This window comes from Tinamus guttatus, unplaced genomic scaffold (genome assembly GCF_059628265.1).
Source record: "Tinamus guttatus ecotype Peru unplaced genomic scaffold, ASM5962826v1 Tinamus_guttatus_pri_ptg000197l, whole genome shotgun sequence".
NCBI lineage: Eukaryota > Metazoa > Chordata > Aves > Tinamiformes > Tinamidae > Tinamus > Tinamus guttatus.
In genome coordinates this window covers 2,971,627-2,995,043 of record NW_028288731.1, presented here as the reverse complement: position 1 = coordinate 2,995,043, position 23,417 = coordinate 2,971,627, and the positions used below count along the sequence as shown (strand labels likewise).

The window sequence follows — 23,417 nt, the reverse complement described above, 5'->3', positions numbered from 1 at the left end:
TTCTGCTTGGAAGCTCTGAAAGTATCCATGCCCTCATCGAACAGCTCCGCAGACAGGCACAGAGGTTAGGAGTACAAGGAGGGAGCAGAGATCTTGAGTTTATCAGTAAAACCTCTCTCTGGTGTTCCACTTTTTTGAAGGAGCAGAGATCTTGAGTTTATCAGTAAAACCTCTCTCTGGTGTTCCACTTTTTTGAAGATCCAGCCAGAATATTTTTGAGAGTGCAGCCAGTCCTGGATACCAGCAGTGACTTTTATTACATATGGTGCTTAGAAATGGAGTTGTGGTTAGATGTGTGGCACGATTTTTCACTGTAGTCCAAGTGAGTGATGCTGAGGACAGAGTTCGAGTAAGTGTCCTGTGAGCGAATCTCACGAATGCCTGGATTTAACTAACTGCTGTATTCAGCGTGACATCCTTTCCCGCTTACAGAAACAGCATAAATGGTGAAATACTTCCCGGCGGTGCCCTCTTTTATCTCATTAGCCGATGAATTGAGGAGTCATTCAAAGACCAGACGCAAGCACTAACTCCACACGCTCGCCCGCGCAGACAGCCCCTCGCTCAGGCCGTTGAGGCGGCCGTTACCCGCTAACGGTCGGGACGGGCGCGCGGGAGCAGCGCGCATGCGCGCGCGGCAGCTATAAAAGCGAGGGCGCAGAGCGCGGGACCGCTTGTTGCTGCCGGAGCGCCCGGGGGGGCGAAGTTGCGGCCGGGGAGAGGGCCACGGTGGCGACATGGCCACGGCCACCGGCACGCGGCGCGTCCTGGGCTGGCTGGCGCTGAGCGGGTGCCTGCTCTCTGCGGCACAGGTGGGAGCGGCGAGGGGACGGGCAGGGTGAGGGGGGGCGGCGCGGCCGTTGCCCGCGGGACGGACCGTTGCCTCTGGGCGGTTTTTGTGTGCGGCGGCCCTTAGAGCCCGCTGAAGTAAAGCGCCTGCCTGCCTGCCTTCAAGTCGGTGCCTATTAAGAGCGCTTTAAAGGCTCTTTCGGAGTCTTTAATAGAAACACTTTAAAAGGCTCTTTAAGGGTCTCTTTCAGAGCCTATGCTGCAGCCCTGCTCGGGGCTTTCCTCCTTGTCTGTTCACAGCTGTTTTTAACGCTTGAACAACGCTTGGGGTTGCTTTACCTTGAAGTAGGGGAAAACTTGCGGGCGGCCAAGGTGCGTGGTGTGTATTTTCTTGTAACAGAGAGTTTCTGTAGTTCTGTTCTTCATTCTGCCTGCCAGAGGAACGGGCTGGACTCTGGTATGAACCCGGACCCAGGGTCGCGGGCCTTCTCGGGAGTCTGCCAGGAGCCTCTCGGGATTGGCAACAGGGAGCACCTGTTTGTGCCAAAGTGTAAAACACAGTTTCAGTTCGAGCAGAGACAATAGATGGTGCTGCGTGTAAAAAACACACAGCATAGCAATGGCAGGGTGAGGGTGCATTTAGTTGTGAGGCGGGCAGTGCTTGGAAAGGAGGAAGCCTCGGGAACTTGTCTGATGAGTGTAAAAGCATGAAGGTTTTTACACAGAAAGAGGACGTTTGTACAATTGCATTACATGAAATTCCCGTGTGCCTGATGAGTTTTGGACTCCTTTGAGAGTCAGCTGTTTGCTATGAATGGCAAAGAGACATAGGGACTTAAATATAATCAGGTAATAGAACTGAAATTTGCCTTACCAAGGAGTGATATGCTTCTAGTTCTGCATGTGTTCTACTCATTTCACAGTAAAAATGGATTTCCTTTTTCACAGCGCATGTATTTTGAAGGCAGTGTATACATGTTCTCTACTTGTTTGCTGGTTATGTGGAAAAAAGTCCTGTGTAACTTTTCAGTCCCCAAACTATTTGTTTGGTGCTGGGCTAAACCATTTTGATTCAACCACCAAGAAAAGAGATATTCCCTTTGTGTTATACCTTTGACCAAGGTGTTTGCTAGTCTTCCACACTGATAATCTGGTGCTTCTGTAAGTATTGCCTTTGTCATGTTGCTTGGCATTGTTAGTGCCTTTACTGAAGCCTGTAGATAAGACTACTCAAGATCTGCTGTATCCTTTCCTAGCAGTTAAGTCTATTGGAGCCCTCTTTGAAGTGAAGCATCAGCATGGAGCTTTCAGTGGGGTCCCTTTATTTTGGTGTGTTGTTATGCAGCCTTCTTGTGCAGAAGTCCTTGTTGCTAAATTCTCTAGGAAGGAAAAAGTCCAAATTCTCTGTAAGTCTTTACTTCTCAGCTGTGAGCTCAGCAGCAAGAGGGTAATAGTTTAACACTATGATGCAGGCTTAGCAGTGTTATGCAGTGCTGAGGGCACAAAAGCAAGACCTTCTCTGTCCAGCTCCTTAAAGAGATTTGGAAATGTCTGCCCCCTCTTTCCTGTGTTCACAAATTTGGTGCCCAGACCAACTGATTATTGCTCCAAGTTCTTACCTGATCCTAAGAAAGATAAGCCTGGATTCTGGCTTATCGTAGTATAGACTACTGGATGCCTTTTTGTCTCTACTTGGTTAAGTAAGTGCACTTAAATAACTGCAAATACCACAGTGAAGTGAGAAAGTGCTTTTTCAGATAGATGAGGCCTTATGCTTGCCTTTGCTTCCTTTCTTTCCAGAGGGCTTCCTCTCCTTGGCTCCATCATGCATTTTTCCTTAAAAAAAAAAAAAAGTCCTGGGAGTAGTCAGACAGCCCTTGAGCTGGAGAGATGTCACTTCTGCGTGGGAGAAGCAGTTGAACAGCAGATTCTGTTGTTAGCGTGCAGCTGAAGTTGTGATGGAGATTGATCTGAGTGAGTGATAACTGGAAAATTCTGGCAGATGAATGAAATATCTTTAAGGCAGAGTTGTGGAGGCTTAAAATAGAACAGATCTTTAAAATATTTTGTTCTTACAATTATGTGGTTGCTGAGCAACTTATCTGCTAGTGACCCAGCTGTTTTTTTAAAAAAGCTGGGTCTGGTGTTTTTGTAGTGGTAAGATAATGTTTTCTTCTGTATGTACTTCTGAAGTTATGATTATGGTAAGAAGTGGAATTATGGTAATAACCTGGATGATTTGGTTCATCCTGAGCAGAACACATCTTAATTATTGCAATTGATGATATAAGACAGTGTCATTCCTTGAAGCTGTTCTAATTCATGGTGATGGATCATTATCTAATGACTTGTTGGAGAGGACTAATAAGCTTTTGCATACTTAAGCAGCTATTGTCTTGTGTGAGTAACTAATAACTTTGAACATGTTGGCCAAGTCATAGCTTGGCAAGGTGGTTCCTGCCTGAAGCTTGTGTGTATTTAGCAGCAGCTGGAGCAGGGAGAGGAGATAATCTCACATCATCTTATATTCAGATGGACCTTCCTGTGTTTCAGTTTGTGCCCATTGCTTTTTGTCCTGGATACCACTGAAAAGACCATCTTCATTGCTCCTTCCCTTCAGATACTCACGTGCATTGGCACAATCCCCTGAGCTACTTGTTCTCGGGCTGAACAGTTTCAGCTCTTCTCAGCCTTTTATTGGGTGATAGATGTTACAGCCTGTTGATTTGTGGCTTTTGTGGATGTGATTCATAGAATGTTAAGGCATTTCAGGTGTTGAGGAGTTTGCTGTGGGAAGAACTCATGTTGTGCTCGCTTTTCACAGGTCTGTTCATGTAACTTGTCCTCTAATTATAGAGATGGTGTCCAGTACTCCTTAGAGATGGCATTATTGTGCAAGTATATATTTCTACCATGCATGTGTATTTCTTGAAACCTATCCATTGTTTTTTCTTACAGGACAGTGTTAGCAAGCTTCCCTTAGGTGCTACATGCAAAAAAGAATTCACTTTACTTGCCTGTAGGTCCTTCTAAGAGGAGATGTGGGAAGACTTTGCCACTGCTTAAATTCACTGAGTTGGGAGAAAACATAGAAAAGCATCCTGCTTGTTTGAAGTCAGAGTGGTCAGCAGAAGAGTTGGTTATAAACTTTTTCCTGTGTTGGTTAATGTTGTCACTTGCATTTTTAATCTTAAACAAAAAAAAAACTAGTGTGTGTTCTAATAGCACCTGATTTCTTATATTATAATCCTCTCCTTTTGGGGACACAAATATTTGACTCTAATCAAGTCACAACCTGTTTCTTATGGACTTCCCCTTCATCAGGTTGATACTGAGGACATAATGACTATGGAGGAGCAGATTTATCTTCTCTTGGAAGCCAAAGTTCAATGTGAATTGAATATTAGTGCTGAGCTGCAAGAGGGAGGTAAGGTGCCAGGTTAAGTGACTCTAATTTTTATTCTTTTCCCTAAGAATTTTAAGTTATCAAATCCTTCAAATGTTTTGGCCCACAGAAAGGGTAAAGGAGCTGACAATGGGAAGTTCTAGCTTTCCATATTCAGTGCTTGCTTAGGGACACTTATTGCATGTATGTAAATACAGACAAGAATATTTTTCTTCTCATGCTGAATGAAAGAGATAATTTCTTCAGTCTATGGTCAAGCTATGCAATGTCTTCAGGACACACACAAGTCATATGTCATGTGCCTCTTTTTCATGCAGCTGTGGAAGACCTAAAAATTCTTTGGCATGATCTCTGGCTGCTACTGAGAGGGTGTGCACCTAAATCCTGGGATTTTAGTCTATGTCAGAAGTAGAGAAACAAATGCCATATGTCTCCAGAAGCTTTGTTAAAAAATAATTTTTCCCTGACTTTACTACAGCTGTCCGAAAGGATTTAATTCTGCTAGTTAGGAGCACTCTGGAATTGTAACATAGGGACCGAAGTGGATTAGTTCTTCTACCAATAAGTAGCTCAAGAATTTCTTGCCTTCTGTTGTCTACACTATTCTGCATTTGTAGGTTTCTATCTTGGCCCAGTTTTAGTTGCTCACTGTTTTACATTTTATAGTCCAGGTCCCTGCCAGGTGCCACATTAGCAATGAAGGCACAGCTGAGATGTCTGTATAGATGGTATGGGGAATGTCTGAGAGGTTGGCAACACTGCACAAACTGATCATGCTGCTCCTGCTGTTAGATACTAATCCTCTTTGAACACCTTAATTTAAAGATGGTTCTCGGATGTCTGTACAGCACAACTACCATGTCCTTTGTTGAAAGGATGAGAAGACTGTGTTAACAATTTACCCAGGCGTCAAGCAATTGCTGAGGGCAGTTGTCTTATATGGTAGCAGTTAGTATTCTTTCCTCTTTAGTAGTTGCTTGATGAGTACATTTCACAAATGCTCCAGTCTTCCCAGAATTTCTTGATTTGTGTAAGAATCACCCAGATTCTTGTTTTCTTTTTTGGCATTTGTTTTTTTGCCACTCAAATGACCTTCCTTCAGTCCTGATGATCTCACCAACCAAAATATGGACTACAAAAATATTTTTGCCCTTATTCTACGGTCTTGCACTTGCTAGAAAGATGTGTGTGTTTTGTACAAGCACAGCATCTTAGAGCATATAACCTTGCTTAAATGCAGGGCTTGAGCAATTTTCAAAATACCAAGGAACTATTGGGATTTATTAGAACAGAGATTCATGCTGAAGACTTGAGATATGGAGCAAAAAGATTTGGGGGAGAATAAAGCTTTCTTAATCTTGCTGGTATTCTTTGGCTTTTGGTTAAGAAAACATAATTGCCAGAACTAACCATAGATATGTTAATGAAGTGTAGTAAAGAGCACAGTAAATCTACAATAAACCATAGTGCTGATGTCAACCACAATGACATTACTAGTAGCACTAGCAGTATTTCATAAAAAAGGGGAAAAAATGAAAGTTCTGAAGGATGAATGAGCGGGAAGACATCTGTATTCCTGTTCCACTCTTAAATCTATTTGCATGGTACTACTTAAAGGACAAGCTATTAATCTTTGTCCTGACACATGGAAAGCATTAGGATAGGAAAAAATAATGGTGTTAATTTAGAGGAGCTTAGTAAATCATTAGCCATTTTGTCATGCACAGAAGGTCACTTGACTACTTTGGTTGTGTCAAATTAATCCAAACAGCTCATGTATGAAACAATTGTGATAAACGTGCTACTTACTGAAACCTGTGCCTGCTGTGGGAATTACTGGTAAAATGGCATTAAAATTAAATGCCATCAATATAGCATGAGCATAGCAATGGTCATGTTTGCCAAATGACAGCACAACAGAGATGATCAAAAAGAATCTATATTTTGAGTACTAACGTGGATCAATGATGTGTTTCTCTAAGTCCCTTCTTACTGAGGAAGAATATACCAGGGAAGAATAACTGGGGAAGAAAAATTAATGAAAAGAAAAGCCCAAGTGCTGTTTTAGTGACTTTCTTTTAAGGTGGTGTATATCTGGAGATGTTGTCTTTGGTAGTTTCCTCAAAATTGCATTGGTAATAATCCCTCCCTCTCTTACTGTGCATAGGTATTTCCAAATCTTGCTTTCTTGTTATGTTCTTTTATAATAGTAAGTCTATAGGGCCCGAAATACAAGAAATTCCAGCAGGCTTTCTCTATTGCCTGAAAAATACAAGGGTACAGAGCTAATTTCTGATTAAACTCGAGTGTATTTCATTCATAAAATAACTTCCTTTATCCACTCAGAAAAGGCCCTTGACCTCTCTTCAAAAATGAAATATGAAGCTTGTCTCATTCAGCTTTGAGTACTTAAGTGTTCAGGGTCAAGTGTGGTTTTGTCTCTGTGATGAATGGCCCAGCCCTGACAGCATAAAAGACAAAACACCAGCATGCAAATGGATGTAGTTTTTCACCTCAAATCAACTTAGATGCCTGTTTTGCCCATTGACATAATGAGAAAAGGTAAATAGGTGGAGAGCAGGAAATAAAGGTGTCTGTAGGGCAGAGGAAAATACTTCTGTGGTAGGAGAAGTTATAACTGGATGTCTCATTTGCAGAAAAGCAACTAAAAGTGCCATGGAGTTGAATGCACATCTTAGTTGCAGCAAGACTAGAGGCCTGCAAAAAAATGGCTGTACACTTGCTCTGCAGTATTTTCTTGGTTAACACTCCCGTGTATAGCACAATCTTGACAAAAGCTGTGCTGATGACACCAGCTAGGAGTCATAGAATTGCTGATGTTGGAAGGGGTATCTGAAGAGCTGAGCCTTTCTTCCAACTTCCCTGCCCAAAGCAGGGTTACTTAGAGCAAGTTGCTCCGGCCTGTGTTTATTTGGGGCTTGAGTGTCTCCTATGATAGAGATTCCACAGCCTCCCTGGTTAATCTGTTCCAGTGGTAGTCACTTGTATAGTAAAATTTCTCTAAGTGGAACTTCTGTTTTTCAGTATGTGTCCGTTGCCTGTTTTGTTTTTACCAGGTAATACAGAAAATTGTTTTCTTTACTCTCCCATCAGGTATTTATGCACGATAATATTCCCTCTTAATGCCCTGAGCCTTCTCTTCTTGAGATTAAGTGATGCCAACTATCTCAGCCTTTCCTTGTATGTCAGATTCATCACTTATGCATTTTAGTGGCCCGAAGCTGAAGTGTTTTGGCTCTTAAATAACAAATTTGAACTGGGCATGACTGCATGGTAAAGTAAGATGCATTGGAAAGTCTTGCGTCTTATGCATTCTTATTATCTTTCTGCCTTTTTTCAGAAGGAGACTGCCTTCCAGAATGGGATGGTCTCATCTGTTGGCCAAGAGGATCTGTGGGAAAAATGTTAGCTGTTCCATGCCCTCATTATGTGTATGATTTCAATCACAAAGGTACAGTTCTGTAATTCTGGATTTTGTAAGCAGAGTGAAGGACCAAACTGAACTAACAACTTCTTTCAGGAGTAGCTTTCAGATACTGCAGCCTCAATGGAACATGGGACTTCGTGCAGAGCTTAAACAGAACATGGGCCAATTATTCTGAATGCCTTCACTTCTTACAGCCAGAAATCATCTCAAGAAAGGTATTGAACCTTCTCAGGTATTGATAAAGTTGCCAAGTTTAGAGAGATAAAGAACAGACTTCTTACTGTGTGCGTTACCTATTTTTTTTTTTACCTTTTTCTTATGCTGTTAGTGTGACTGCCTTCATTGCATAAATTCATGTTCTGATGGAAAGCAGTAGTTTTTTAGTAACTAACTACTGAAGAGGCTTTGCTAACATAATGTTGAAGTGAGGGAAGCAGCTAGTACAATGACTTTAAGCCTTATTGGCTTGGAAATGCTTCTGACTACCACAAAATGAATTTAAACAAGCACTAGCATTCACTTAAAATCACTTTCAGTGACTGTCAGCAGAAATTCTCTTGTAACTGATGTAAAGTCTTCAAAAGCTTCTTCCCTGTTGGCTCATAGCACCAGAGAGCCAGCTTAAAAAAAAATCCTATGATATTTTCTTGAAGGTAAAATCTTTTTGAATCTGAGGCAGTATGAGATATGCAGAATTTAGAAATTGAGATTGTTTTAAACTGGGAATTTTGCCTAGCTATCTATTGTAAAAGGAGATAAGCAGATGTGTAACCTACGAAATAGCAAGGAGCTCTTAAACACATTCATTTTCAAGGAATGTGGAAATGGTGCTGGTTTTTCTTTTCCAGAGGGAGTTCTTTGATCGTCTCTATGTAATGTATACTGTAGGATACTCCATCTCCTTCACCTCTCTGACAGTGGCTATTTTCATCATTGGCTACTTCAGGTAGGTGAGACTGGCTCACCTGTAGAGTTACATTTTTTCCTTTTCCTTTGTAGAAGGACACATCCTTTTTATGGGTGTTAAGTGCTTAATTCTTTGTCAGAGATGCCGAGAAGATGCTGTGTATATGACATACTATGTGCACTGAACTACAGATACAAAACTTTCTTGAAATACTTTTATTAAAATACTTAGTCTTTTCAACCTGCCAGTAGCAAAGGTTTGTTATTTTTCAGAACTGTGGATGCTAAGGTAAATGAGTATGAAAATGAACTGGATATTTTTCCAAGTTTATTGGTGTATTTCACAAAAATGTAATTGTGATATGGCAATATGGACTTATCCACTGAAGTTATTGCATCCTGTTGTGAAGAAGAGGGTATTCAGTATTCCTAAGCTTTAGATAATTTGGGTTTTTTGAACTGGGGAAAAGAAACCTGTAAAGCAGAAATTGACTAGTCTCACAAATGTGGTATGGTTCCTCTTGAGACTAGTTGTCTTAGAGACACAAGTCAACTTCTCTTCAGTAGTTATACTGTGAATATCCCCACTTGCAGAGGTGACATTATAAATACTCCCTTGTATTTTCAAATGTGGAAATGTTAGCAAAGGGATAGTAATAAATCTGTGCTTCAGAGGCTGTCAATCTGGTCGATATGAATGTTTTGCAGTCCTGTTACACTAGTGGATAAATGATGAGGGAGCTGAGGAGTTAGAGTAACTAGTGACATCTGTCTTCTTGGCTAAGCACAAAGGCTGTAAGTTTTGTTCTGCACACTCTGCAGCGGAACACTCTGAAGCTTTTGAGACCTGTTTGTATAATGCTGAGTCTGAGCTGAAGCAACTTGCTGCTCATCAGTGCCCTGTTAGCACAACTGTATGACTTCTGGATTCCTGCTGGGCCTATCTGCATGGCATTAGGTACCAGAATTCATCTCCGAATTCCCTTAGTAGGTGGTGTATATCGCCAATATGATAGCCCACAATTAAGAGAGACTGGCAATCTTCCTTGCTGGAAGACCCACTTTATTTTGCCATGTAAACCTCCTTGTTGGAATTATATTAAGAATTCCTCAATTCTGACTTTCGTAAATATCTGTGGAAGAATTTGTTTTCTTTTTAATAAGCTTTTTTACATACTTTCTTCCTACAGGCGACTGCACTGCACCAGAAATTACATCCACCTGCACCTGTTTGTCTCCTTCATGCTAAGAGCTGTCAGCATCTTTATCAAGGACAAAGTGGTGCAGGCTCACCTAGGGATCAAAGAGCTGGAGGCCCTACCAGCAGATGATCTCCAAAGCATTGCAGTAGCTCCTGCAGACAGGTCACAATATGTAAGCACAAGTTACCAGCGGGGTTAATGAGCATGTGAGCCAGACTGTTTGTGTGTTAACTTGTACTGCTTTGAAAAATGGATTCAAATGAGTGAGAAATGAGATTAAGCTTTTAGGCAGTGTAAATCCATGGTGGAAAACTTGTTCTGTTTGGAAATGAGGTGAAGATTCTATGGGCTATCGTGGGCTCTGAAGTCCCACTCTTGAAATGGAGGCAAGGACTTTGTTTTAAGACTTGGGTTCCTATAGCTATCGTGCATTTTTCAGTGCATGGTGAGATCTTTCAAAAGCATATAATGACAGCACTGAATCAGTCTAGTACTTCTGAGAAATCCCTTAGATTCCCTTGCCCCCATCTAAATATCAAGATGAGAAAAGTGGAGCTTGACTTGTGTTTCTTAAATCATACTTGAAAATCGCCCTCCCCCAAATGCTTCTGCTTTCTAGCCTAACCTCGTTAATGGATTTGTAGTAGCGAGGCTGATGGAATCTTCTCTTTACTCATAAGTTGCCCTCCTGATGTGACCTCCTGTACTCAAGTGAAACCTGGCATGGCAGCAGCAGATTGCTGCAGGCTACCCTGGCACAGCAGGTCTGAGGCCATGGGTATACCTGCACAGTACTTCTCAGTGTTGACCTGCTACATCTTTGCAGGTGTTCATGTGCTCCTCAACTTCTGAAGATAAAAATGGTTTTTGTTGGTTCTCTTTTTAGAGATGGTTTCTGTTAAATGTTTCTGTGCATGAGACATGAAAAATCAGCAGAGCACTTGTGGTACAAGGCAGATTGCTATATTGTGTTGTGCTAACTCATAGTTTTGCTTAACAGGTTGGGTGCAAGATTGCTGTAGTGACCTTCATTTACTTCTTGTCCACCAACTACTACTGGATCTTGGTGGAAGGCCTCTATTTACACAGCCTAATCTTTGTTGCTTTCTTTTCGGATAGCAAGTACCTCTGGGGCTTTATCTTGATAGGCTGGGGTAAGGCACTTGGGTTTTTCTTATGCATTTTTGAGGCAGAGATGGCTTTGGGAATGCACTCTTTGTATTTCAGTGCATGAAACTTAAAGCATGGCTGGCTGGGTTGCATTATCATCTTTGGCACTGCTACGTGGCCTTCTGCATGTTAGTTAGCTCCTCTGACCTACCCTGTGAATGGTGAGAGTCATACGTCTCTAATTTGTGCAGTGTTGAGGTCAGAAGCAAATCCTTCCCAACCCTAGCACAGGTTAGGGATATACTTTGAGAATTCTGTAGATGAATGTAAGAACATGTGGTCTTAAGTGACTGGAAATGGAAATGTGCTGTCCTCAGTCCTTTATCATTGCTCCATTGGTGATCCACGTCTTAGATCACTGTGTCTTATTTTTACCTGACCATTGATGCTTCGTGCCTTGGTTTAAGAAATTTTTAAACAAGGTGCTGTAAATAGAGGCTTACCTGTAACGAGCACCTCTGGGGAAAAATGTCTGTATCAATAGGTGCATATAAATGTACTGCAGTTCATAGTCCTTTTTCAGGGAATTGTAGCCTGCCTTTGAAAGGAAGTGAATATAGTAATTGATTAGTCCTTTTCCTTATAAACTGACAGAATATAATTTCTTTTGAAAGGTTAGGTCACTTCAGTAAATTCATGTTTGAGCAGGCATTTTGGTGTGTTCTAGCCATCATTTTGTGGTTTTGCTCGTAATTTATGGTCTCTGTATTTAAATTACAGAAATGCTTGATTTGTGTTTTCAGAGGAGGAAAGCAATATTTGTTTTAATGGTCATTTTCATGTCAAGTGGGACTTGGGGAGGGGAACTCTTAAAGTAGTTTCTTAATGGAGTTTGCCTGATATTTCTTGCATTGAAAATTAGTGGAAAAGTCAGTCCTATATTGTAAGAAATCTTGATGCTTCAAACCTTGTTTTTTTCTTTGAGATGGCAGTCTTTGCAAGTGTCCTGCTTTTTGATCAAAATATTGATAGTACTTAACCAGTTCACCATTTTCACATCATTTTGCTGGATTTTTAACTGGAACCTGTAGTTCTCTTCAGGCAAGAGCAACAGCTAGTGAGCAGTGGGAATTAAAGGGCAAATTCTTTGTGGTGAACTCCACAGTGGTGTGCATGCAGGTCTTCTTTGTGTTGCCCTGTACCATCCCTCTTTAGCACAGCTAAGGCTGTTGGAGAACACAGAGTGGATATAAGGGCTTTGCAAGTGCTGGACACCCTCTTTGGAAACATTGCAGCAAATTTCAAGGCTGATTCACGGTGCCTGTTCAGGGCAAGTGCATTGCATGGGAATAACACTCCTGGCTCATTGCTGCACCTAATGCTCACTAGTTGTGGGGCCATTCCAAATTCTAGGGACCTGATTTTGTGAGGGAGGCTTGTAGAGTAACGTGCTTCTGAGGCATCCTCAAAATGCCTGCTACTCTTTGAGCAAAGAGATCAGTGAAGTTTGTCCTTTCTTCCATCTTAGGTGTGAACAGATTTTTCACTTGCTGATCCTTCTTGTTAGTTCCCTGATAAACCACCTCTGAGAAATTCAGCTGGCAGATGTTTTGGTCAGGTAAATAATGTGTGACTGACAGAAGCAATGTTTCTGGTCTGTGTTACAGCAGCCCAAGTAAGATGAAGGATTCTTTGCTTACCCTTCATTTTCTCAGTAACCATCTCAGCTATTTTCTGCTGTCTTGGCATTTTCTGTTTGTAGTCTGCCACTTCACTGATTTCGAAGGTATTGCTTGGTATGAATGAATCTGGGAACACTTGTTCCAAGGAGAACCATTCAGGCATCACTAGAAATCAGCCAGGGTCTGCCTCTTCTGCCATTGTGAAAGGTTCAGAAGGATTCCATGTGAGCTAATGGAGCTTATGATATATCTAGTCTCTACAGAGAAAATAATTTCTCAGAATATGCAGGCTTTCAGAGAGACTAGAAATCATAATTCTTGGAATACTGAAGCTGTTGTAGAGAATTTTTGTCCTTTTAAAGCTTAGTTTTTTATTAAATCGTTAAAAAATGACAAAGAACTCATATTAGGGTACCACATTGCTGCAAATAATTCCTTTACTTCCATCAGTGCTTTCAAGTGCAGTCACATAACTGTAGTGCTATTTCCATTAACTCAAGGAAGGAAGTAATTTTCATTAGAACTCTTATTAACTTCCATTGCAATTCTAGCTACATCTCTGCAAATGTATTGCTTTCCTGAGCCTTTCGCATTAATCAGTTTCCTTACATATTGCTTCTCAGAAATTGGAGCTTTTTGAGCTGATATGATTATGAAACAGAAGTGTTCTCAACTGCTGTATTTCTCTGGCCAGTATTAATGTAAAAAGTTAGTGTTGAGAGACACTGCTTGTCACTGTAGCCTGTATGATCTGTCTGTGTGCAGTTAGCTACCATGTGCTTCCATTTCCCAGTCATGCCATGAACTTGCAAAATAAAGGTTGGAACTTCATGTTAAACATACACAAGCCTTGGTCTGACTAAAGAGCCCCTCTGCCACTGGGAGGGGTAAATCCAAGTTTTTACAGAAATTGGAAAGTTAAGTAGCTTTGCATCTTTTACTGAGGTAGCAAATATTCTTCCTTTTAGAGATGTCACAGTAGATTCTTTTTGTATTCATTTTGCTGAAGTCAACAGCAAAAACAGCCATTAAACTTAATGAGAGCACCACAGGGTGGCTATTGTTAACCTTGGTTTAAGTAGGTCCTTGTTCTTCCAGAACTAAATTGGCATGACCAGTTTGCCTTAGATGCTGGCAAGAAGATGGGAAGCTTTGTGAATTCTTTGTTGGGCTGGGTGGGCTGAAACCACAGCAATATTTTCTTTAATGTGATGACACAGTGAGATTGGAGTCAGAGAAAGGATAAGAATAAGCATGCTTACCAGTAGTACTTTTTCACTAGGTAAGATATGTTCTGTGGAAACCTATGTAATCAAATTTTCAGAAGTAGTTATACTTCAGGACTGAAACTGGGCTGATCTAGTTCTTAAATGCTAATTAAAATGCTATTTTTTGGCAGGATTTCCAGCTGTCTTTGTTGTGGCCTGGGCAGTGGCTCGTGCAGCAGTAGTGGATGCAAGGTAAGCAAAAAAGGAAGGAGACCTGGTTTGCTCTGCAAGAAACAGTTGAACTTGTTTCCATCTTTCTGTTTGTGTGCTTTGTCTAGCACCTGCTCTTACTCATACCTACCAAAATACCTTAATCCAAAAGGTGTAACTTGTTCTGTTGGCTCAGTGATGGAAACACAAATGAAAAAAAAAGAGTAACAGGGTCTTTGGATAATTTGCATTTACTTCAGGAAAGCAGGGGTGAGATGGTCGTGTTTTCTTTAATATCCAATTGAAAATATCCAACATCCAGTTAAAAAGTTAACTTAAATGATTTATGGCAGACAAAAAGATAAACCAGAACAGGTGGTGAGAAACCTGCCAGTAAGTAAACAACTATTCTTGGGCTCTTTGTACCTGAGGAGACCTTGCTGTAAGGATCCTGCTGCTGTTTCAGGGGTTCTCGAGATCTCTGTTAAAGATTTGTAACTACTGTTGGCAGCAGGAATGAGTATGGTCACTAAGTGAAAATACAAGGACTTATGTTGCCCTTGGATAGGGAGCTGTGGCTGTTTTCTGAGTTGGCACTGCACTGAGTTTACACTGCATGTTGCAGAGGCTTTTTTCCTCAAGAGTTGCTAGACATAGAAAATGGTTAAGATAATTCAAACTTCCCTGTATTCAGATGTTGGATAACAGTTGGTAAGTGTTACAACAGAACTGGGCAAATTTTGGGAAAATGCTACTATTTTCAGGCATGCTGACATAGCTTGTAGTCTTAATAGAAGAACTGATCCTGATTTTGGGACATTGGTGTAAATATGGAAACACTCCACTAAGAAGTACATCCTTATGTTCATCTCAATGTAGCATGAGACAGTTGTAGTTTTTAAGTGCACAGGCTATGATACTTCCCCTTTGCAGCAGATAAATCATCCCAGGAGATTATAGACATGGCAAGATTGGGCCTAGTTTAAGATAGTCTGTGGTAGGATGATTTAGATAAGTGCTGCTGTGTTCCACTGGGCCCTACAGTACTGCCTTGTCAGTAAAATGTGCTGGAGCTTGACTAAATTCTGGGCACAAAGCCTGAAGCTTAAAGAGCTATGTTAAGTAAGGTCAGTGTGTGTCATCTGACACTCTAGCATGTACTTCTTAGGTTGCTACAGTCATGACAAGGCAAGCAGCCTTTTTGATGATAGCTAGGGCACAAAAGTCAACTGCCAAAGAGAAGTCATCTGTTAATTTTGTTCCATAACTAGTTCATGAGCTCAGACAACTTTGTCCACAATCTGTGGACATTTTACAAATTGGACAACTATGTGGTTATTTCAGAGAATCCAAGTGTTTGTTTGGCAATCATGTAAATGGAAAGTTGGCAAATGTGTTTCATAGACTGAAACAATTAAAGGCCTCTTGGTGGAGTGATATCTTAATTCTTATGGAAAATAACTTCTTTAAAAAGGAGCTTGCTTTTGACTCAAAGGCAGTCAGAAGACTGGCAGTTACGGTGTAATTGGCTGTCAGCTTGAGCCTGGACAGATGTAACCCACTTCTCCATGTTGCTCTTTCAGTTGCAGTCCAAAGGAGACAACTTTGAGGGGCAGTAAGCCATCAACTTCCTGCCTGGTAAATAACTGTTCTCTAGGGAATCTGGCCTGTCTCATATAAATCCATAAAGCAAGTAGAAATGCAGATGCATTTCAGGAAAGAACACTAATGTTTAAAGCCCTATTTTCAGCAACAGAGTCTTAAATCCAGAATCCCTTCTGGAGACAGGAGGGTATATTTTTGATTTGTTTTACTGTTGCCTCCCATACACAAACATTCTTTATAAACTTCCCTCCATTTATAAACTGTTGGCTAAAACATGAGGTCATTCTCAGCCAGGCTTTTTCTTTAGGTAAGGAGACGCATAGTAGGTGAAGGTGCATTTTTTTTTTTTTTCCCCACTGTTGAACATAATTCCTTTCCTGGAAATACCCTGCTGTTTGCTAATTCCAGGGATGATTTAGCAGCCTCCCTGCTGAGGCCCAGATCTGTGACTGTATCAGCAGAAGCTGCTGGGAAGCATTTACCATCTTTTCCTGTTGAAAAGGAACTAATTTGAAATATGGTGCCCTAAAATAATCCACAGGTACTTTTATGTTTGCATGAGTATGTCACTGTCTTGCCAATGACAGCAAAAAGACCTCCAAGGCTGGATGGAGAAGGTAAAGGTGCAGAGGAAAAAGATGGAGATCTAGCAAGAGAAAGCAGTGCTAATGTTGAATGTACTGCACTGAAGAGCTGTGTGGCAGGAGCAGAGCTGCTAGGGTATCCTTACTTGTATAAAGTAGCTTGGTCTGAGCAAAGTTTCCTGCTTTGCACTGCTTTGAATGCAGTGTTTTTTCTTTTTTGCAGCAAATGTTCGTTAAGTTGGAGCTTGGGCTGATGCTGTTGTGTGTATTCAACTGTAGAGCAGTATGAGAAGCAAGTTCATGGCAAATACTTATGTCATGCCTATTGTCAAAATGTTTGCTGATTTAGGTTTCATATGTGTTTGAAATGGCTGCAGAGAAAAATCTATGCTCAAAACCAGTCTTTCTTCAGTCAACTAACTGTGCAGCAAATAAGGGTTTATATGAGTTTGTCTTTTTTGGGAATGCGAGAGTTTATTGGAAACTGTCAAAACTAGGCATGGGTGTGTAACAATTTATCCTTTTCCCTCTTTTAATTATTAACTTAATGCCCCCACTGCTTGGGTTGAAGACTGACTCAGAATGTTTTTTCCAGGTTGGTATTTTTATTTATGAATATTTAAGAGTGCCAGCAAGAGAACCCCAGCAAAAGAATTGCCTCTTTTGTTGAAGATAACATAGACTTTGCAATACTGAAGAAGGTTACTCTTCCTGAGTGTTTTTTGCTAACAAAACTGGGAAGCACCCATTTCACATGATTTCCATAATGAGCAAGACCTGACCTGTTCTTGGCTACACTTTAATTTCCTTATGTTGTCAATAACTTTTAGGTTTCTTTTACAATTGTAGGTGTTGGGAGCTGAGTGCTGGAGAGATCAAATGGATTTATCAAGCACCAATTTTAGCAGCTATTGGGGTAGGTTTTACATGTGTGTCAGTTTTTTGAAGTTTCTTGATTTTGCTGAGGGAGAACCAGGGGAGATGCCTTTTGTATGGTGATTTCCTGTTAACTGTATGGTCAGTTTTAGATATTAGCTAAGACACTTTGCTCTTTCTTGGATCTGCAAGTTTAGATTTTATCCTTACTTACATGGTGTGTTTTTTTTCCTAGTGGTGCATGTTGGATGTGCTTATCACAACAAAGTTCTTGCTATGCAGTTCACTGTGGTGCATCACATTCTAGAAGTGAAATGAGGTGTAGTGCTTTGAAACACACATTGAATTTGTATGGTATAGTAATGCAGAATTACATGCTAAGAAGCCCTGTAGGTAGGGTATGCATGCTGTCATCCTGCTACAGTAGATGTGAAACAAACCTTTCTAGTCCATCATATTGATCTTTGTTTTTGCATATAATTACTTAAGAAATACCCATATCAGAATGAGTTGTTAAAGATTATGCTATGGCTATAGTTGGGAAAGGGGATGGAAGTTTCATCCCCTTCCACACAGTTAAAATTGCCTTTTCAGAGTAGTTTGCTGCAGAGGCTTTAGGAATTCTATTGACAAGACTCACCTTGTATTTGAACATGAAGGCAGGCCTTGTTAGCTGTTTCTGGCTGTTTGAGGAAGGGCCTAAATCTGAAGAAACAATACAGAAGGAATGGCCTCTTTCAGCTGATGAGTGTCTGTTCTTTGTTTTTTACTGTCTGTAAAATCTCTTCTGTATCCTGAAGTTTGCAAAAATACTCCCAAGGTTATTAAATGCAGTTTTTCTTTGCAATATTTCTTTGTTTTATAGCTGAATTTCATTTTGTTCCTGAACACTGTCCGGGTTCTGGCAACTAAAATTTGGGAGACACATGCTGTTGGGCATGACACAAGAAAGCAGTACAGGTATGTCCTCTGGGTGGGATTTTTAAGACTAGGTCTGCAGTAGTTCTGGGTAAAAACTGTGGTCCAATGCAGAATGAGTCATGCAGATGCCTTCATAAAAGGTGAATCAGCTTTGTGGACAAAGTAACTTCTGAGGAAATTCAGAGTCAAGTGTCTGCTCTGCTATAAGATTTAAAGTGCAGTCCTAAGCTCATTGTGGTTGCAGGAGATCTGGTATTCTTGCATTAGTTTTGGTCTACCAGCTGTGTGGAACTTTTTCTCAAAGGTGAATTAAACCAATTTAAGAATTGTACCCCAAAGCACACACTCTTGTATGATTCTTGCAGAAATATGCTTTCAACAATTTACTCTTCCCTTATGAAAACTTATTAGCATCTCTCTGGGTATGGGTCATTATGTAAAGCTTATGTCTTTCAGATACCAGTGGAAGTTATATGTCTTATCACTAAATACATATTCTGATGTATATATTAAGGGAATCGACATGATTGTCATTCAGTTGAGTTACTGAAACTTCATTCTGGTGCTTCTAATACTAAAATCATAGCGGCTTTGACCAAGTTATCCTCAGAATTTAAGAATGTACCTTAATAAAAGGCTGGGAGAAAGCTCTTTGCGGAATAGAGTAAATAAGTGGGGGAACCATGTTCACAAGCTCTTATGTGTTAGGCAGGAAAGCTGGCCAGCCACAGAGGGGACAGGACACTGATGTTGCAAAGGGATAGCAGTAGGAGTGTTTCACAGAGGTTTTGATCTGGAGGAATTTGATCTCTGCTGTATCCCAAAGCATCTTTGGTATGCAGTGTAATCATGCTCCACAATACAGTTTTCTTTGCAAAGTGGCTGCCACCTGCATTCTTTATAATCTCTCTATTTTTAATACCCTTCTGAAGAGGCTGTTCAAATTATATGCAGAATGTCTGTCGTAGTCTTAACTGCACTTGAGGCTTGTGTTTTTTAAATTCAAGAATTTCACAGCTTTTCTCATTCAAGTTCTTCAGCTGATTAAACTTACTGTGACATTTTTTTCCTCTGGAAACTGAAACCCTTAGTTGCATGTTGGTATCTTTGTCTTCTATTTAATTGGAACAGAATCAAATCATGATCCACTGACTTGAGGTTATTTTCTGTAATAGGATGTTTATCACTATTCTCCTTATTTATTAAGACTCATTCTGTTTCCTATAGCTAAATCCTGAAGCTTGTGAGCTTGTAGACCTTTCTAAATAACTAAAGGGAACTATTACTCCTCAAAGAGTGAAGATGTCCCTGCAGGTGTAACTTACTAATGATGCATTTGCCTGCTTCTGCACAAGAATCCTTATCTTCTAAATAGTTACTTAAGGATTACCAGCTAATGTAGGCAGATTGAGCTGAGGTATGTTTAGAGATGAGGAATAGGCCTAAATCTTCGTGCTTTGTTTTAAATGTATTGTCTTGTTAAACTTTTTGCATGGGGAAAATGACTTGTTGCAAGTATACTGGGAGTAGAGGGGGGACAGGAAGAGACTTAGCTTTAACTACCTGATTTCCTGGAGGAAATTCCTCCTTAAGCATATGAACAGGACTCTTATCTTTATTGTAGGAAGCTGGCAAAATCCACCTTGGTTCTCATCCTGGTCTTCGGTGTGCACTACATTGTCTTTGTGTGTCTGCCCCATACATTCACTGGGCTTGCCTGGGAGATCCGCATGCACTGTGAGCTGTTCTTCAACTCTTTCCAGGTATGCAAGGCAGTGGTGAACTGTTACTCACCAGGTGCATTTTCCACTCTGGGCTCTGCTCCTCTGCAAGAATTCACAGCCCTCTGCTGTAGTGCTTCTGGCAACAGAGTATTGTTGCCTATTTTTCTCAAACCTGGGAGCAACAAGGAGCTCTGTTTATTTCACCTTTGAACAAAGGTGAAGAGAACCATGCTGTCCTTGCAAGCAGTTTGTCACAAATGGAATTACAGCTTTGTTGCTGGGTGTACTTTCTGTAGGGACATAATTAGCATGAGGTGATACCTTGCTAGTATACTGGTCTAATGAAATGAGCTATGCTTTTTAAATTGCTTGATTTGAATCTTAAACATTCATTAATATCTTTATGGTGTCTCTAACCTACACCCTTGTTATAGGTGGGGGGTGAGAGTGAGATGGGGAGGGAGGAGACATTTGACCTGCAGTGTTTACTCTGTTTTGTGCAGCAGTTTGGACCAAGTTTTAACACCTGCAATCACATATGAGTTAGTTGTGCTCCCTTGTATGTTTGTGTAAGTCTTTATAGGACACACATTCAATACCACATGATTTTGTTTAACCAAAGGCATCTGTTAGGATGGGAGTCTCCTTATTTGCTCCTGAGAATTTCACTTACAGCAAATCAGTTTTATTTATGGGTAGGTTTAAGTATTGAACATGTGAACCTCCATTTTATTCTGGTAAGGGTCTGTTTATTCCTCAGGATGATGGATCCTGGCTATGCTTAGGGAACATTTCTGAAGCATTTTTACACAGTCAAAGAATGTTCCAAGTGTTGGCAGCCAGCATTGTGGGTTGCTGCTGCCCTCTGGCTCTGGAGGCCCAGGGGAGTTGGAGCACTGTGGGGTGAGGGTCAGCACTTGCTCTGAAGGTAGCACTTCCCAGCTTCTGGTCCTGCTCGCCCTAAGGTTCTAATGTACTTCTGTTGGTACAAGTGAAATAACAGATGTAAAGTCTTAAAGGAATTTGCAGATAAAACTAGGAAGCTTAGACTTGGCACAGCTTTGCATGTGACAGTTATCTCCTGCTTTATCCTCAGGGTTTCATTGTTTCTGTCATCTACTGTTACTGCAACGGGGAGGTAAGTTTTGAATGCAGTGTTATTGAACTGGACTTCAAAAGCTAGAGCCCTGAGTAACAGTTGTTCCAAGAAAATGAAGTAAAATGTGTGCAAGGTTCCTCTCACTGCCTGGAGCTACACCCAGTATGGGAGCAGCCCCAGCCAGGAGTTTAGGACTGTTTTAGTATCACCTGTGTTCCAGAATGTGACTCAATGATTGAGGGATGTGAATGCATAAAACTCAATGACCTTCTCAAATCTCTGCTTGCTTATAAAGCAGCTATATCAGTTTGTATCAGAAACTTTCTTCATGGATAAATAACAGTGCTGTAGATAAGATTTTTTTTTGGGGGGGGGGACAGATTGTTAATACTATTGAAAGAGCATTGTGAGAAACTGTCTGAAAATGTTGCAGGAACCAAAAAGTCTTTCATGTCATCTCATTCTGTGCAGTGATGACTACAGAGAATAACATCTGATCTGTCATGAGGCTGTTAACAGTGGAGGGAGAGGTTTCTAGTTGCTCCAGAACAGATTACAGCAGTGCCAAATGAAGTGCTGCCATGGGATAAGCCAAGGGGATTTAGATTTAACCATTAAGTGATGACACATCATTGGGCTTTTAAATAATTAAGGCTTTCAATACACCATTAAAGAATGAGTGGGATGTTTTTATGGGCTGAGGGTCCCTTATGCAAGGGCAGGGTGGCTTGGGGGTTGCTGCTCTATAGGGAACATTCCAAGCTTCTGTTGTACCTGTAGTTTTAGATCTGACTTTGTTCTTCCTGGTAGGTTCAGACTGAGATCAAGAGGACTTGGACAAGGTGGAATCTGACTGTTGATTGGAAGAAGACAACACCATGTGGCAATTACAGATGTGGCTCTGTTCACACCCACCTGACCCATAGCACCAGCAGCCAGTCGCATGTGGTGGCCAGCTCCCGTTTGCTCCTTTCCACCAAAGGCTCCATAAATGTGAGCAGGCCAAGTGAGCCACATGAGAATTTGCCTGGGTATGTAAGAAGCAATTCTGAGCATGACTGCGTTCAGCATTGGGTCCACCAGGAAGGTGGAGAGAGAGAGCTGGATGATGCATCTCTGAAGGAGACTCTTATGCTCCAGAATATCGCCACAGAGGGGAACAGAGGAGAAATGGAAGAAGGGCAGTGAGTACTCATGGCTGTCCCTGGCTATGACTGACTAGTCATGGCTGTGTCCACAGGCTGAATCATCTCATTGCATGGGATAAACACCAGGCTGTATCTTGAGCTGATGTGTGTTGTCAGTGGTGCTCAGCTTGCAGGTGCTTCAGTTGTACATGGTGCTCTTGACTAAGGAGAATGGTCTCTACAGTGCAAGTGTTGCAAGCACAAAGTGGATTCTACTCTACAGGCTTTGTATACAATAACACCAGATATTTTGACATTGACATGTTTTCAAGACCTAGAATGCCCATGTTCTTCAGTGTTGTGCAACAGAGAACTTCTGACACTCCTAGTAAATATTTCTGGGTTTAAGAACAGTGACTGCTGCATTTCTTTGAGGAGCAGGGCAGACATAGTACACAGAGGCTGCATGAATGTCCATAGGGCCCCCTAGGCCCAGCGCACGGAGGCACTGGGAAAAGCTGCACTAAAGCTGCATGAAAGCCCGTCTTAATAAAGACTAAGACTGGTGCCAGGCAGGGGTGGGAGCGGTGCTGAGGGCTGGGGCCAGAGCTGCAGCCATACAGGGCACTGGGAGCAGCAGCTGGTATCGGGTGTGCGCGGGGCTGCGGTTCTGCTGGGAGAGCTGTGGGACTGGCCCCGACGGGCGGACGGAAGCGCTGAGCGGGAGTCCGAGGCAGCGCTCGGGGCCCCTTCCTGGCAGCGGGAGCAGCCGGTGCCCTGCGGTGTTCCGGGGATGGCCCGAGCCCTGTGCAGGGCTGGTGAGTGCCACGATGGGCAGGCATGTGGGGCTGGGATCAGGGCTGCTTTTTTGGGCCTGGCCAGGCAGTGCTTGAGGCTCCGGGCAGTGGCACTGAGCGCGGTCCCAGCTGGGCCAGGGCTTAGCCCTGTCCCTGCGGGCATCACAGAGCCCCATGCAGTGCTGGAGCTGGTGAGTAACGAGCAAGGAGGCTTGGGGCAGGATGGTGTGCAGGGGCCATGGGGCTCATGTGCATTGAGTGTGGCGCCTATGGAATCCATAGGGACTGTGTGTCGCTGCCAACACTGTAAGCGCCTCTGTAACTGTATGACAAAATAACAAAAACTTGTTTAGCTGATCATCTTGTTAGTTTTGTTTGTGATAAACCAACTTGTTTAGCTGATAGGTCTTATCACATAAAATTAACAAGATAATTAGATACACTAGAACAGTTTCTTAGATCTGATTTATCTCATTATCTTGTTACACTGGTTTATGAGATAAAGAACAACTTGTTTATGGGGGGTGGAAAGTGTTGGCTGATAGTGACTCCTTGGTTTCCCTGTGTCACCTCCCTGCTGATGGCTTGTCCTGATGGAGCAGTTCCCTTATGAATATTGAATGTGTGTGAATCATTAGTCACAGGTAGTCAACTAGCCCTGAGCTGGAAGTATTGGCTGAACCTTGAATAAAATGTTGGACTGACCTGATGGTGCCTACTGGA

The 23,417-nt window shown here is 41.7% G+C and overlaps 1 protein-coding gene across 1 annotated transcript; it reads left to right on the top strand.

Moving 5' to 3' along the window:
• Nucleotides 1-789: 789 nt before the first annotated feature.
• PTH2R (parathyroid hormone 2 receptor) lies at nucleotides 790-21,958 on the top strand. The gene is made up of 13 exons (XM_088523780.1): nucleotides 790-812; nucleotides 4,114-4,216; nucleotides 7,557-7,667; nucleotides 7,737-7,858; nucleotides 8,492-8,589; nucleotides 9,740-9,923; nucleotides 10,752-10,905; nucleotides 13,943-14,003; nucleotides 17,000-17,066; nucleotides 17,892-17,986; nucleotides 19,572-19,710; nucleotides 20,768-20,809; nucleotides 21,581-21,958. The coding sequence occupies exons 2-13, from the start codon at nucleotides 4,132-4,134 to the stop codon at nucleotides 21,956-21,958; spliced, it is 1,536 nt and encodes a 511-aa protein (XP_088379906.1). The 5' UTR covers nucleotides 790-812; nucleotides 4,114-4,131.
• Nucleotides 21,959-23,417: the final 1,459 nt, after the last annotated feature.